The sequence below is a fragment of the Furipterus horrens genome, unplaced genomic scaffold (assembly GCF_987537825.1).
Source record: "Furipterus horrens unplaced genomic scaffold, mFurHor1.1.pri manual_scaffold_5, whole genome shotgun sequence".
Lineage (NCBI taxonomy): Eukaryota > Metazoa > Chordata > Mammalia > Chiroptera > Furipteridae > Furipterus > Furipterus horrens.
Window position 1 is genome coordinate 63,312,983 of NW_028327175.1, and position 15,144 is coordinate 63,328,126.

Here is a 15,144-nt window from a genome sequence, read left to right on the forward strand (position 1 = left end):
ACTGGGTCCATTTTAATGCTCTACCTGCTCTCTGATATCCCAATTACAGCCTTTTTACACCTGTTGTAAATAGGACTGGAAAGGAAAGGAAAATCAGAAATATTTTGTCCATAAGGCCAGTGATAAAACGTGCATATGTTATCTAGGGGTGGGCCGCATTCCTACTCCTAGAGAATATATTTGACCATCAGATGATACAGGGCACAGGTGAATTTCAATGACAGTAGTAGGAATTATAATATGGAAGACACAGGCGAAGGGCAGCAGAGGCCATAATGCACATAATGGAGTAATCCCAGAAAAATGATGTGCCCAGATGGGTATCTGCCGGTCACATCCTAGAGACATTCTCAACAATGGAATTTTACCATTTAATACTTCTTTCCTCTCCTTACTCAGTGAAGACATATTAGAAATCCTGAAATAAACAGAAAAAGGGAAAGTCCAAGGGCCTCGTTATCTATGCCAAAACACAGCAAGAGAAGTGTAAGTATTAAACCCTGAGTCAACCTCTAACAGCCTGTTTGAGATGGGGCTCATGAGCATTCTTGGACATAGTCCTACTTGGGTTCTTAAAAGGAGTGAAAATCAGGTGTGGGGAGGTGAACAGAATTGAGTAACTATTCAATGATAGCAACTACTAGCTAATGAAGACCTATTACCACTAAGTTTTTAATAGAAAATGTGCTAATTGACTATGTTGGAGCTCAGAACAAGCATATGGCTAGGATGTTTGATTACCTAGTCTGGTTCCATGTCAATGATCAACTATAACACTGTAAAAATGAGTGTTTCTATGACAACTACTGAGCTTGCTGACTAAGGAGTGGGTGACCAACTTGAGGGATGAGCTTCTCCAAATATATAATCCATTAGTCCCCACACAGTGACCTGGAAGCTCAGCAGCTAAAGTATGCTTTCTCTGGTCCCATACTCAAAACACTCATCTTTCTCTCAGCCTTGGCAAAGCTTGAATCAGATTCTTAGGCAAAGAATATTGCATAGGATTTATTTTTTTAATTAGAAAGGGCACATAATCCTATGAATCTAATCTTCTTATACAAGGGAAACAAGTCAACATACCCCACCAGCTCTGAGTCCAACATTCAACCTCAGGCAAAGTGATTATAATAATTTCTAAAAGTTTCTGGATAGGGCCAGTCACAAAGCTAAAGAACCTACATAGTAACTTACGGGAGACGGCTATTTCATCATCCACCATTTTATACGATCCTTCTTTTCCAATGTCATTCTAAACTAAAATTCAAAACAGGTGTTTGATGCTAAGGCTGTAACCAAACTATTCCCCTTATAACCTGCAACTCTGATAAGACTTCCCTCGGAAATATAATGGTTACATAGCCCTTGTATGGCTTTAACAAACCCCTATTTTCTTCTTTCTGCACCATACAATGTGCAGTCTATTTGCACCCATTCAGGACTAAATTACAGATAAAGTTACAGCAAATTTGTTTTCTCAAAAAAGCAGTCAGCCCTAATATCCCTTGAGTAATAAAAGCCGTGTCTTTCATTCAGAACTAGAACTGGCATAATTTTCTCCAAGAAACAAACTCTACTTCCTGTGACAATGGACCTGTTCTTAAAATTCTGAATGGGATACAGCTCAATTTGCAGGTGTTCAGGTATAAAGGTAAAAGGGCATTTGACCCCCCAACTGGCAATTGTTGCTGTGGGAGGTAACTTCAGTCTCCTAGTTATATCATTCTATTAGATAAGCTGCCAGAGTTTTCAGCTCTGAATTACAGAGGTAGGCTCAAGTGAATCAATAATTTATACAGATATATCTCATTCATTCTGATGGTATAAAGATACATACTAACAGCCTGCTGCAGCCATGGAACAAAGCCAGAAAGACATTATTCAAAAAAAAAAAAAAAAAAAAAAAAGGAGAGAAACTCATTTATCTATGTGAGCAAAACCATTACGTAATAATGACCTAATGGCTTATTAATTTTATTTTTCAACTGTTCTAACAAATACTCTGATGAAATAAATAAGCTCTTTATGAATCTCAATAAGGTTACTCTGGCAAATGTTAAGCTAACATTTAAAATTTTCAGATTCATTTTTACAAAGAATGCTATTTTGCATAGCAATCTAATACAAATAATTTGAAAAATTTCATGAATCTAAGAAGTTTACATTAACTAGCATACTAAAACCGTCAAATATTTTATTATTGAATTTCAGTACAGCATTATATTCTAAAAGATGAGAATCAAATACGTTTAGGAACTGTATACTAAGAGTATTGTTAATATAGCCTTATGCTGTTAATCATTACCTGGGGAAAATTATATAGTGTTTTATTCACTAATACCATGACACTTTTATTAACTCATAATCCCTGTGCTAACAGTGGTGCATTAAACAAGTTATAATTAAGGGGGCAGCAAATATTAAAAATGCCTACTTTAAAATTCTTCAATCACGTTAAAAGGATTCCTCTAACACATGAGTTCCTCTAAAGAAGAGCAGTACCAAAAACAGTGTGGTTATAATGTAAATTAATAATAGCCTAGGTGGCTTAAATAATATTTTCATAAGTTCCAGTTGTCTTGTCCTTTTTGATGAAGAGAATTTGTGATTGAAAACATGAAAAAAAATCTCTCCTGGCAACTTTAATAATAAACAATGACTGGACAGATGTGAAAATTTGAAGATCAGATACATTAGAAGTTGGTCCCTTGCCCATTTTACCTCTTTCTCTTCAAGGCCAGACATGTGTCTGGTTTGGACACATGAACCAATTGCATTCAGATTTGGTTTAGGAAGACTGTGCAAAATCAATTAAGGTAATAGATCCATGAGCAGGAGGATAGCATGTAGAGGTAACAGTTAGGTACCATATTTTTCTCCATATGGAGAAAATATCTCTTCCCTTCTTTTCCAAGAAAACTCCTTGGGGAAGAGGGCAGATGAGAAAAACCTGAAAAAAAATTAATAAAAGCACACACATGAGAGAAAAAAAGTGAGAGCGAGAGAGAAAGAGTAATGCTGTGGTCTCTACCTAAAGTCCTTAAGCCTTTTTATGCTCTATTCTGGGGCTGCCTGCTGTAAACAGTTAACATTTCTGGCCTTCCAAGAAAATATTGCAAGTCCCTTAGAAGTACAGAGAGGAGGGAGAAATAATGGAGTGCCCCATTTCTGACAGTCAAGAGGGAGAGAAGAGAAATGTTCCCACACTGATCTCATTAAGATGACAGAAATAATGAGTGTGAATCTTATGTATGAATCTCATAGTAGATAGAGGAGAGCGTAAATGTACCCCACATTTACCCTTTTATGATGCCTGATATACTACATTTATTCTCAGTTTCATCTGATACTGCTGTTGGGGGTTTCTGTTACAGTATTGCAGCTTTAACTTCAAGTTTTGCCGCCGAAGTCGTCTGAGTCAGTCATTCAACACAGTTTTATTGAGTGTGCATGAAAACGGGGAAGCTCTGTTAATGGCAATTGGAATGCACCTCAAGCAGAACAGCCTGAATTTATTTCCTGTCACTGGTTCTAGTAATGGATTAAAAATACTGACAAATGGCATTTTTAAGTTTACAATCTATTTTATTTCCTAGTTCCTTAAACTTAAGTTAAGCATTCTAGTCAATTAGAAATAGAACCTAGGTATTATTAAATATGTTCCTGGTACATTTTTGGAAGAAAAATCATGCATTTTCAGCAAACATTGATGGAATATTTTTCCGGGATGATTTATCTCTCTTTCTTAGGTTCAACTCAGAATATTTTCAAATAATAATTTTAAGCTAAATCATTTTTCAAGATTAATTCATAGCTCTCAGAAACAAAAACTTGACTTATTGTGATCCCGTACATTATTCAAGCCTAAATGATCCACAGGCCCTTGTAGTTAAGGACTTCAAAGCATTTCATACAGATGATTTAATTTAGCTGTCTTCACTCCAGTAACTCCAATTGCAATAAATTGGTGTACTGAGTTTATAGCAAACTATGCCTCACATAATTGATATAATGAAATTGGCAACACCCTACAGATTCTAAGAGTATCTCAAAATATGCCCAAGTTATTAATTCAGGATAAGAGCAATACAATGAAGCTGGATCACCAGCTTTTCTAAATAATTCAGAATACATACACTTTTCCCCTCTGGCATTTATTTAGTCTAATGGCAATTTAGCCCATGTACAGGTTCATCTTAGCTACAATTAAATCAATATGGATCAATATAGATGGTTTAAACTGTTTAAGCAGCTCAGTGATAATATATGTTTGAAACCTGGGAAATATATTCTTAATGAGTCTAGATTTACCTTTGGGAATATGTAATTTATATTATATAGAGGCCAAATGACATTTCTTTACTTGTCTAAAAGGTACCTCATTTAAACACATAGTGACTCTTTTAAGAGTTCTTTATTACCATACATACATATCTGCACAGTATTTCGGGGAGCCATAGTGTGGTATGACCTCAACTAACAGAAAAGTTCATCAAAACATAAGATATACGCTAAAACTGCAGGAATAATACTAAGCAAAGTGAACACAGGCTTACTATTTCAAAAAGGCAGTTCCAGCCCTCCAAAATCAATACATTCTTTAACAGGAAATACCAAAGATTGGTAGTCCAATTTTACACTCTTAGAACTCTACAGAACAATGTCAAACACTTGGTTTTTCATAATTAAGAACTTAAGAACTCCAAGGTCTCTCTCTCTCTCTCTCTTGTCTTTTTGTCTGTGTCTTTGTCTTTGCCCTTCTGTCTTCTCGATGCTCAATGCTGCTGTCTTTGTAGCCCCCATTACCAGCAAGTGGGGGAGAGGTAGAGTTAGTGTTTCAGTAAGTCCCTTTACTTTTTAGCAATTAAATTTCCTCTACTGTAAAATGATCTCTAAACCTTCTTTCCAATTGTAGTATTCTATGACTTTATCGGAAACTTTCAAAACCCATACAATTTCCACCTTTGCAGGCCACACGCCTTTGCCTCTAGGAAGGTGCCCTCTCCTAGAGCTGATTTGGACAGATGTGTTCCTAGCATCCTAAGCACCCAGCTGTGCGTCCACTGAATCTACTTCCTACATGTAATGTTCCTATTCTATTGCTAGTACTCTATGAAGGGCTCATTAGGCTTTGCGAGTGCTTCTATGGCATGCTCTTTGACATTGCTACTATGGGGAAATGTGTTCCAAGGTCTAAGTAACTATTTTACAGAAAGAGTCATTTACATATTATTTGGAGGTTGGGAGCCTACATGAAAAATATTTAGGAGTTAGAAATAAAACCATGGTAGGAGGGTCATATTCTGAGAATTTTAAATATGAAAAAAGAAAACAAAACAAAAAAACAGTCCACATCCAGACAAACTAGTAGATCCTAGGTTTAAAGGTTTCTCTCATAAATACCAGCTTCCTGATACAATAGGCTTTTGCAATGAAAGAACCCAACTCTATTTAAAATAATTTAAATAAAATCACATAAGTTCTCAGTATTGCTGTCAAACTAAAAAGGTAAACTCAGCTATCTGAGCTTCTATATTTATGAATTAATTTTCTCTGAGTAGCAGCCATCGCTTTACTAATTATCACTTCAAAAATATAACACCTCTTTTATATAACCTCAGTATACTAACTTGTGGATAATTAATAGACTGCTTTAAACCTTGGTGATCTATTATTTTAAATTAAATCCAAAAGATTTCTCTAATTGACTAAGGGAAATAATATTTAATTCTTATTTATATTCTTATTTGAAACATGTAATCACTGCTTGAAGTCTGCTTTGTAGGAACTGCATAGAATGCTAACTATGGAAAATACAGTAGAATTATTTATATTTAATAAAGTAGGTATAAAATATCATATAATTACATTGTATGGATAAAGTACAATAGAAGAAGTTCTTGGGTTCCCATGGGGAGCTGGGGAACTTGCCACACAGAATAGGCAGTAGAACATGTATCTTTACTGTTTCAAATGACTTTCCTACTCCACAACCTGTATGCCTGCCCTTCCAATGAAGATCTAATAGGTAATTGAGCCTAATGAAGTATGCTTTTATATCTCTGACATAATGATATTCATTTAAGAATATAAAGATTATCTATTAGTCCTAAGTATAGTGCAAAGTATGGACAAAACCCATCAGACCCTTGTAATGAGAGATGTTATATTACTTAGGCCAGAATTAATGTTCACCCACTACTTCATTTCAGTGAAGCACAATAATGCACCCTTGGAATTGGTGGAGAGAAGAAAACGCTCATAAAGGTTTTCATATGGGAAAGATTTAATTCCTCTATATCTACAAAGCCAAACAAAATTTTTCTTTTAGTTGGACTCCAATGTAGTCAATGGTTTTGTATAGATATTATAAATCCTCTTTCTCCAGTTTGAATATCTATGGGAATAATTTGCATTGTATACAAACTACAGTAAATGCAAACTAGACTCTATCATCAACATTATGAAAGCAAACATAGTTAAACTCACATTTAACTTCATTTAGAGCATGCATTCTCAATGGAGGTTATATGGCACCCAAAGGGGCAAAAATTGGTTCTTTGAGGAGAGAAAAAACTTAAGATATCACCCTGGTTTTTGGCCTTTCAAAACTCAACACTCTGACAAAACTGTATTCCTTTGTATTCAATTTCTCTCATTAAATTAAATGAAATTTTTCCCCTTGGAGGATGAATATGAAAAAGATTTATTTGAGTTTAAAAAGCCAAGTTTTATCTCTAAAATTTCTAATACCATCCAATATAATGCCCATCTTTTCTTGCTTTTAGCTTCTCTCTAATTTCTCTTCATTATGTCTTTTGAGCCACTGGCTGATAACTGGTGTGAACACAAGAAATGGGCTATCATCTTCACTCTGTTACTAATCTCTAATGTTGCCACTTGCTGAGTGTCGGACCTCTGTCCTCACGACAGAACAGCCGCAACACACAGTTCTCCTGTGGCAAGCTGACTACTGTCTTTATATCCAGTCCTGACTGTTATGGTAAAATGTGGTAAAATGGCTAGGAAAGGGGCAGTGAAAAACAGGAACAACTTCCTTAACAACATTTCAGCTTAGCTTCTCACTTGGTAAATTAACACTAATGCATAATGCTAAGGTATATCTTCATAACTGATCAAAATAGAAAAAATGAGGCAACAGAAAGCATTCTACTATTCCTGAATATTTATTTGAAAATATGTGGAGAGTGAACTTACTGTCTGAAGTATATTAATGACTGTATTTTTATTATAATTTCTAATTTTTCAAAAGTTGTTACTCATTCTTTCCAAAATGCTACTAAAGTAAAATATATAATTATCTTATTCATTGAATCATTTTCCTTTATAAAACACTTTACATGAAAACATTTTGCAAAGGAATATGGCTTCCTAAAATGCACATTTCTAACCATTTAAATTAAAGCAGGAAGGTAGAAAATTTTTCAGAAGGCAAGAAGTTTGCATTAGGAATCTGGGGACAGACAGCTAGACAGCTCTGATTTTATTATTTTATAATTTATGATCCTTAATCAACTCTGTTTTAAAATCTGGACCATGCACCATATTTTTCAGGGTCTCATAAAGGTTTTGAGGCTAAAACTACACGATAAGTAATGCAAAGAGGCTGCCTGAGGTGAATGGGATGGCAGCCATGCAGCAAGAAGGGCACTGCAGTCCCCCACCACTTTTCATTGCAGACACCATTAAATTCATGAGAAGGCTAATTCCTTGCTCCAACATCATATCATAGTTATTTTGGTGATATCTGTGGTTTGTGTTTGATTATAACATAGCACAACAGCACTATACTTGAGAAAAAGTGAAATAATGTTATTTTCCCCAAATCACCCACAGAAGAAAATGTCCCCAGATTATAGTATCTTACTACTTCCTGCGTTAGAGGACACAGGAGGGAGAGTAGAGACAATAGAATGTATGTGATGTGCTATAAGAATTAAATTCTTATTATTACAAATATGAAGTAAAATTTAAGAGTAATAAGCTTTTCAGAGAACAGTACACTCTGTGGCTTATGTGATTACCTCCCTGCAAAGAGCAGGAGGCCCCTTTGCCGATACTTACTGAAATAAACCAAAGAAGAACATTGGCATCCTTTAAAGAGAACCAGAAGTGATTTGAGGAAGTGTATCTGTATGTATAATAGTAACAAAAACAAAGCGAAAACACTATAGTACATTTAAACAGACCTCCAAACTAACCTAGACCATCATTCCTCAAGAAGGATTAGAGAAATCTAGTCAAAATGCTTTGTTTCATTAATATTTGATTTGCTACATTTCCTGATTCAGGGTGATTTTAGCTCACTGTGATCAATCCTAAAACTAAATTTGCTTCCAAATTGTGGTTTTTGATGCAATTGTAAGAATTTATATGCAATGCTTTGTAAAAGGCACCAATTAAGAAAACCTAATTTTTCATATGCCAGTGTTTGAAAAAAATAATTCTCCCTTGGAATTCAGATAAATTTGGGGAAAATGTATATTTTGATTATCAACTTGAAGTGCCAGCATGTCCATATATGAATTGGGCACACAATCTATTTACTGAAAACAAAGCTGTAGTACTAGAATCTTCTAATTGTCAACAATCTTTGACTTTGTAAAAGAAATTTTAGGCAACTTGGAGGTATGCCATCTTCTAAATCAATGAAATTCTGTTCAATATATAGGCTTTCTCCTTTCCTCACACATTTGTGAAGGCAATGTTTAAAATACCTTTAGCATTTCTATACATTAAGTTGGAAGTATTGTGTACTGTACTTAGTGTCTATATCAGAGAAAATTATAAATGAAGAAGGGCTTGGAGGTTTAGATTTACATCAAGAATACAACAGTATGACCAACAGTCATAGATAATTGTGCTTTAGTACTTGTACTTTGATTTTCTGGGGTCCTTCTGTTTTTCTATTGCGGGGAAGTAACAAAAATTACATCTGGAACATTTCCGATTTTTCTTCTGACCCTAAAATAAAATAGTAGCAACAACAGCAAAAATCTTCTATGAAAATCATTTGAAAATTGCCAAGGACTTGAAGCATAAAGTTGTTGGTGTGGTATTGTCGAAGTCTCTGACATTTTTAAAAATAGGAATTTCTGTTGGAAACCTAAAGTTAGTTACCTTCCATATGTAGTACAATCACCCTATATTGTTCAGTAACCTGAATGCTAAAACTTGAACTACTGGTGATGTAGACATGCCTTTGTTTTCACATTGATATTTCTCCTTAAACAGTACTCCTTTTTTAGTCCCTGAACATGAAGGCCGCTTAAAATGTCCTTATTGTTTGTAGTCAGTTTTAGAAAAATCCATATGTTGTTTAATAGCAGCAGGTTTTCTTCTCAGGAAGTACTTGATAAGGTATCCCCGAGAGCTGGTAGTCCTCAGAACCTTGTATTAATATCCATCGGCTCTGCAAGTCAGTCGCTCCTCCCCTGCTTTTGCTTCCTCCGTTTTTTTTTGTTTTGTGTTTTTTTGTGTCTGTGTTTTTTTTCATCATTCGGCTACAGAGCTGCCCTGTGTCTTTCTTTGCACACATCATCTCTGCACACATCATCTCTGTTTTTTCTCTTTTCCTGCATAATGGTCCAGCTTTTCTGAGAGTAGCTGTTATCCCGAGTGTGATCCTTTACTAAAATGGGGACTGAATGAAGGTGGAGCACAAATTATCTGGAAGCAAAGGAAAACCTGGCATTTGAAAAGGACTCAGAAAGAAACAAGTAATGAACCAGAGTGGCCTCAATGAATTGCTGTAGAGGGAATTCTCAGTTTTGACACAAAAGGAACACATGGGTACCAAGGAAAACCTAGGAAGAGAATCTCAGGAGGAAGCCTGCCTCATAGGTTGGTCAGTACAGAGGGTCGAAGCCAGCAACCCTCAGATATGAACAGAAACAAATGTATTTTATGAGTAACAGTTAAGCCTTCAAACATGCCATTTTGGAGCACAAGGTACTTGGAGGAATTGACATCCCTTCATAATTCATGTTCATTGTTCCTCTAAGTAAAATATGTGTCTTCCTGCAGTTATTCTGTTAGGAATTGTACTTTAAAGGCAAGGGGACATTTTTGATAATGCACATCTTAAACTTTTCATTAAACTACCAAATTTAAATTCTACCTTTTTGTGCACTCTGACATTTTTGTCTGGCATTTTCATTAATTTTGCGACATACATAAATGTAGCTGAAATGTTAACTGATCAATACTTTGTCTCTCTCATGTAGCACTAGCACTCCGCTCCCTAAGGACCACACAGCAGAACAGAAATTAAATGTGTAAAATATCAAATGTTAATGTTAAACACAGCGGCACTTACTGTATAACGACAGAAAAGGCTAAAACAATTCCAAATGGACAGATGGTACCACAAATTATCTACAATCACATTTAAAGATTAAAGTTTGTCCTGTAAAATAATTCTTTGACGCACACTGAAGTGTGTCCTTTTACTGATAGCTCAGTTGTCCAATTATTTTTGTGCTCATTACAGTGAGAAATGACAGCACTAAAGAAAAAGAGAGAACGCGCACTCTTTTCTTTCGCCCGTGTTTTGCCCACTGACATCCATAAGAACACAAATGTCTGGTCAAGAGCCTGATGAAAATTAGGCCCAATTTATGAGACATTTCCACGTCTACAAAGAGATGATTCCAATAGGCAAGCAGTGCCTCCTGCACCATGTTCGTCTGTGTTTGCTCTCAGGCATACGATAGTCATAATAAAATTTAAAAACCTAATTCATAGTGCAAAAACATAGACGTTCCCAGGAACGTGTTCGCTTATATTTTATCCATCACCTTCTAGGCTGATTCCAGCTTCTAATATTGGCAGCTGTCTTTGAATCTTCCCCGCAGCCCATAGGCACAGTATGAAACAGGCCACAGCAGCTCTAACCCTGCACTTCTTGTTCTCTCTACTTTACTGGACATGAGGACAAAAAGTTACTGTTTTTCCATTTTGATTTTATTATTGTACATTTATTTTGGGGTCATAAATTAGAAAAGAAAAATCAAACAGAATAGAAAAAAAGCACTTAAATGTTATAAAGTTTACTGATCTGGACCTAAAGCCAAGCTGCATAATGGTACAAATGCACATGCTCCATGAGGCAGCTGCTTTTATGAAAAAGGGGGCCAAGTGGAACCAATATTATAATAATAGACCCATGATCCCGCCACAGGGAATGATGGGAACAATATGTTGTAACAATGGGGTACTGCTCGTACTCTTCTCCTAATGGAAAGCAGTTCTTTTCAGTAAACTGGCCTAAAACAGCTCTGGTTATGCAACTGTATCTTTGAAATATTTCAGTTTTAACTACACACATTATTTTAATATCTATAAAATTAAAAAAATCCTACAAGAGTTTTGTTTTTTTTTCTGATTGTTAAGATTACATAAAACATAATTAAAAGTTCTTTTAGATAGCAAATAATATCTGCTGTGTGACTTTGGCCAAGGTACTTAACTTTTCTGTGCCTTAGTTTCTCCTCTGTTTATTGGAAAATAGTAGTATCTACCTCATAATAAGGTTGCTGGGAGTGTTAAACCCATTAATGCATGAAAAGCATTAGTGCCCAAAAAACAGTTCCCTGGCACATGAATGCTTAATAAATATTAGTAGTTATTATTATATAAAAATCTTATTGTATCAGAATTTAATCTGAGGTTAAAATAAATAATTGGTAGATTATAAAATAGTTTAGAATGTAAATGGAAGGCCTAGGGAAAATTACTACAACAGCGTTAAGCTATGCCTCTCATTATTTAATAACTAGCTTTATTAGCACAAATCCTTATTTATCTGGCATCATTGAATACAAAGTTGCTCCACATATGGAAAATTTCCAAATTGGTTCATTGGTTGGTCAACTGGTTTAGAGGGCCATTTATATTGGAGGCTACTAGATGACAGACTCTCTATAGATGATGCGGGAAGACCAGTGAGAAAGGCAGGGCTCCTGTGCTCACGAAACTCTCAGTTCAGGGCTAGCTAAGTGAAGCTTGGTTTTATCATTTATTGTTTTCATAACATGCAACAGAACGTAATTCAGTGCTTTTTTTCTCCAACAAAGCATTTAGTATTATTATTTCTTCTCAAAGTTACTCTTAATGTGTGATCATATATTAGTTTGTGGTCTCGTTTTCTCCATCAGTGTCCACAGTTCCTTTTCCCACCTTCACATGCCCTCCCTCCCTCTGTTGCAAGCATCTTGCATTCAGCTTGTTTTACAGGGCTGAGTCTTTTAGAAACTGACCACCAGGTAACAGAGATAGTACATTTTTTACCCAGTGAACTTTGACCCTCTGTAAGGGATGTCACTCAAGTATTATCATGTACAAGTACCTAAGTTTCTCAGAATTTTGGTGTTTTTTTTTTTAATCAGAAAGAAATTTTGAACAAGGTCTGCCATCTTGATTTCATGTTACATGAGTGACATTAGGAAGCCAGATGAATTTTATAGACTCACAAAACACATTGTAATGCTAAAGTTTTAAAAATGAATGTTCTTGAACAAATGTATAATTATGTAGATTCCTCTGTTTTCAAATTTTGCAAACAGCTGTGGGGACTTTGGAAAGAGTGAGTCAAAGATGGCAGCATAATCTTTTTGGTAGAATATCATTGTGTCTGCAATAAGGTGCCATGGAACTTGGATGTAATGGCATTAAATATATAAAGAAACTCAATATCATTTTTCCCCTCATTAACATCAAAGTGCCTCTATGATAGTGAAAAATCATAATAAAGTTTACTTAAGAGTACCCCCAACCCCCAAAGCACTTGATATGAGAAAGAACTAAATAACAGAATATTGAAAGAGACAGACTTTCCTTTTTAAAACTTAATGATGATGACAATCTCTTTCTTTAAGGAGACAACGACATGTCTATGGGAAGCAGGTTGCCTAACTTTCTAGTAACTTACAACATAATGGGACATATATACTCCTTGTTCCATGTGCTCAGACATTAATGAAAATCCCGTACAAGGCCTGAGAGGAGGACAGAGCTCAAAGTACTAAGCGGATATGCATACACTCATTTGAATGGTAATACCAAAACATTGATTTGTTTTTATAATTAAGGCTCTTCTTGTAAGCCCCCATAATAAAGTCATATTCTGCTAAACTGGCAACTATAAGAAAGCATAAGGCACTCGTATTCTAACAAATTTGACAATAAAATAAAGGATTTCAAAAGAACGACTCCACTTAAACTTCAAACTGAAATCCTGAATAAGCGAAAATAATGTGAAAGCAGAAAATTCCAGCTAAAGCTCAGAGGAGAGTATTCTTTCGGATTTTCTAGCTTTGCAAGTTGGTCTCCTCAGCAGTTTTTAAATAACCAAAGTAAAAGGCTACAAGATGAACATTGTTAGCGGACTATTTGGATCTATCAAATTCTCACTTGTGCCTTTTTAGAAACTGGAACTCTAAGAAATAATAAATGCTGTTTAAATAGGTCACATCTTCCAATTGATTCACATATTAAAGTATTACCAGCTAGCATTCTACTGTCAATGATTTCCATATTTTGAAAAAATATCTATAGAATGAATACAAGTAAAATGAAGATGGTCAAGATTATAACTTTTTTTAAAACACTCAGTACTTTTCTTGGTTCTGCTGTTGTGATTTGGGATTATGCAATATATAAAATTTAACTTTTTAGCTGTCACGGAGAAAATTATACATTGGCGGAGATGTTTGTGTTCCGGAAGTCGGGGTGGGGTGTATTCTTGGACTCAGACCTTGAACAATCCATCAGGTTCTGCCCACAGCAAATCTGTCCAGTCCAGTCTTAAAATAGGAGTTTTAAAATGGCCACATCAACATAACTGTTACTATAGCCACAGAAACATGCAGCTCTGATTACTGAATTTAATGAATAACAATGTAAGTATAACAGTATGATCATACCACAAAAGCAGCAAGGCTCCTTGGGGGTGAGTCCCAATCAAAGCAACTATTAACGTAGTATGCAGCATTTACAAGCACCATGACACAACGCTTCGTTCTGATAAAGTTTCTTAGTAGCAGCTGTAATAAAGATGAAATACTATTAGAATTTGCAGGACTAAAAACCATCAGATACACTGCAAAATTCTTCAAGCTTACTGTGATTTAAAAAGGATTCAGAAAGTTAATAAAGTTGTAAGAATATACCAAGCAATTTGGCTCATGAGTTAAAGGAAAAGCAGTATCTCCGGAGAAAGTGGAAGAAACTGAATTGTAAGAGCAATTTCTTAGCTAAGTATATTTTAAAAATAATATTATCAGGTAGGTTAGACTTCCTTTGTTCAAAAGAAAAAAAAATCTCCAAAGAATTAATGATGTATTTTTTGCTACTTATGTACTGCAAACCTTAATATATTTTTTAACTTAAATATTATTGAGGTTTTAAGATTCTTTAATGCTTTAATTTTAAGCTATTTCAATGTGAAATGGATAACTTGGACTGTTTTTATTTAGGGTCTTAGAGAAAAACCTGCCAAGTATTGCTTCATTATAGAAAACATTATTTTCTACAATTTTAGTAGGATTCTCCCTTTCTTACTATCATATGCTCATTTTCTCTCTTTCTTCCCCTCTCCCTCTCTCTATCTTTACCTTTCTCTTTCCCAGAATAACTTCAACCTATATTGTCTCACAATTTTGGAGTCAGAGAAAAAATTATGATAATCATGTGCTTTACAAAATCTTTTAGTGAAAAAGGTATATGAGAATTGATGTAATTTAATTTTAAATTTAAAACTAAGGCATGACTATAACTATAGGAAGAACTAGATGATATTCAAAAGATTAGCTACAGTTATGTTAATAATTATAATAATGTGTCTGCAGGTTAATATTTTGCTACTTCCAAATATACTTCAGTGTTGATTTGGTATTGTAAGGAAGTAGGAATATAAAGTTTATAGATGTCATATGAAAAAGTATATATGTGTTAATATAGTTGCAAGTACATACCAGTTTTAATAAGTTACTCAAATTCAAATTTAAGAGCCTTCCTACTTGTTTTTTCCTTCTTGACCCCGATCATTTCCTTTAAGAGCTACTTTTATTAATTTTTTCTATAATTTAGGAAAAAAATGTAATCTGTATTTCTATTTAGATA

At 34.8% G+C, this 15,144-nt stretch overlaps 1 protein-coding gene across 3 annotated transcripts in view; it reads right to left on the reverse strand.

Moving 5' to 3' along the window:
- The window catches only part of MCTP1 (multiple C2 and transmembrane domain containing 1), a 473,957-nt gene that overhangs the window by 139,022 nt on the left and 319,791 nt on the right, over window positions 1-15,144 (reverse strand). For all 3 annotated transcript variants that reach the window (XM_090276498.1, XM_090276497.1, XM_090276499.1), the window contains one exon: window positions 13,947-14,066. In XM_090276498.1, the coding sequence (XP_090132624.1) occupies window positions 13,947-14,066 (120 nt within the window). The remainder of the gene's footprint in view (window positions 1-13,946; window positions 14,067-15,144) is intronic.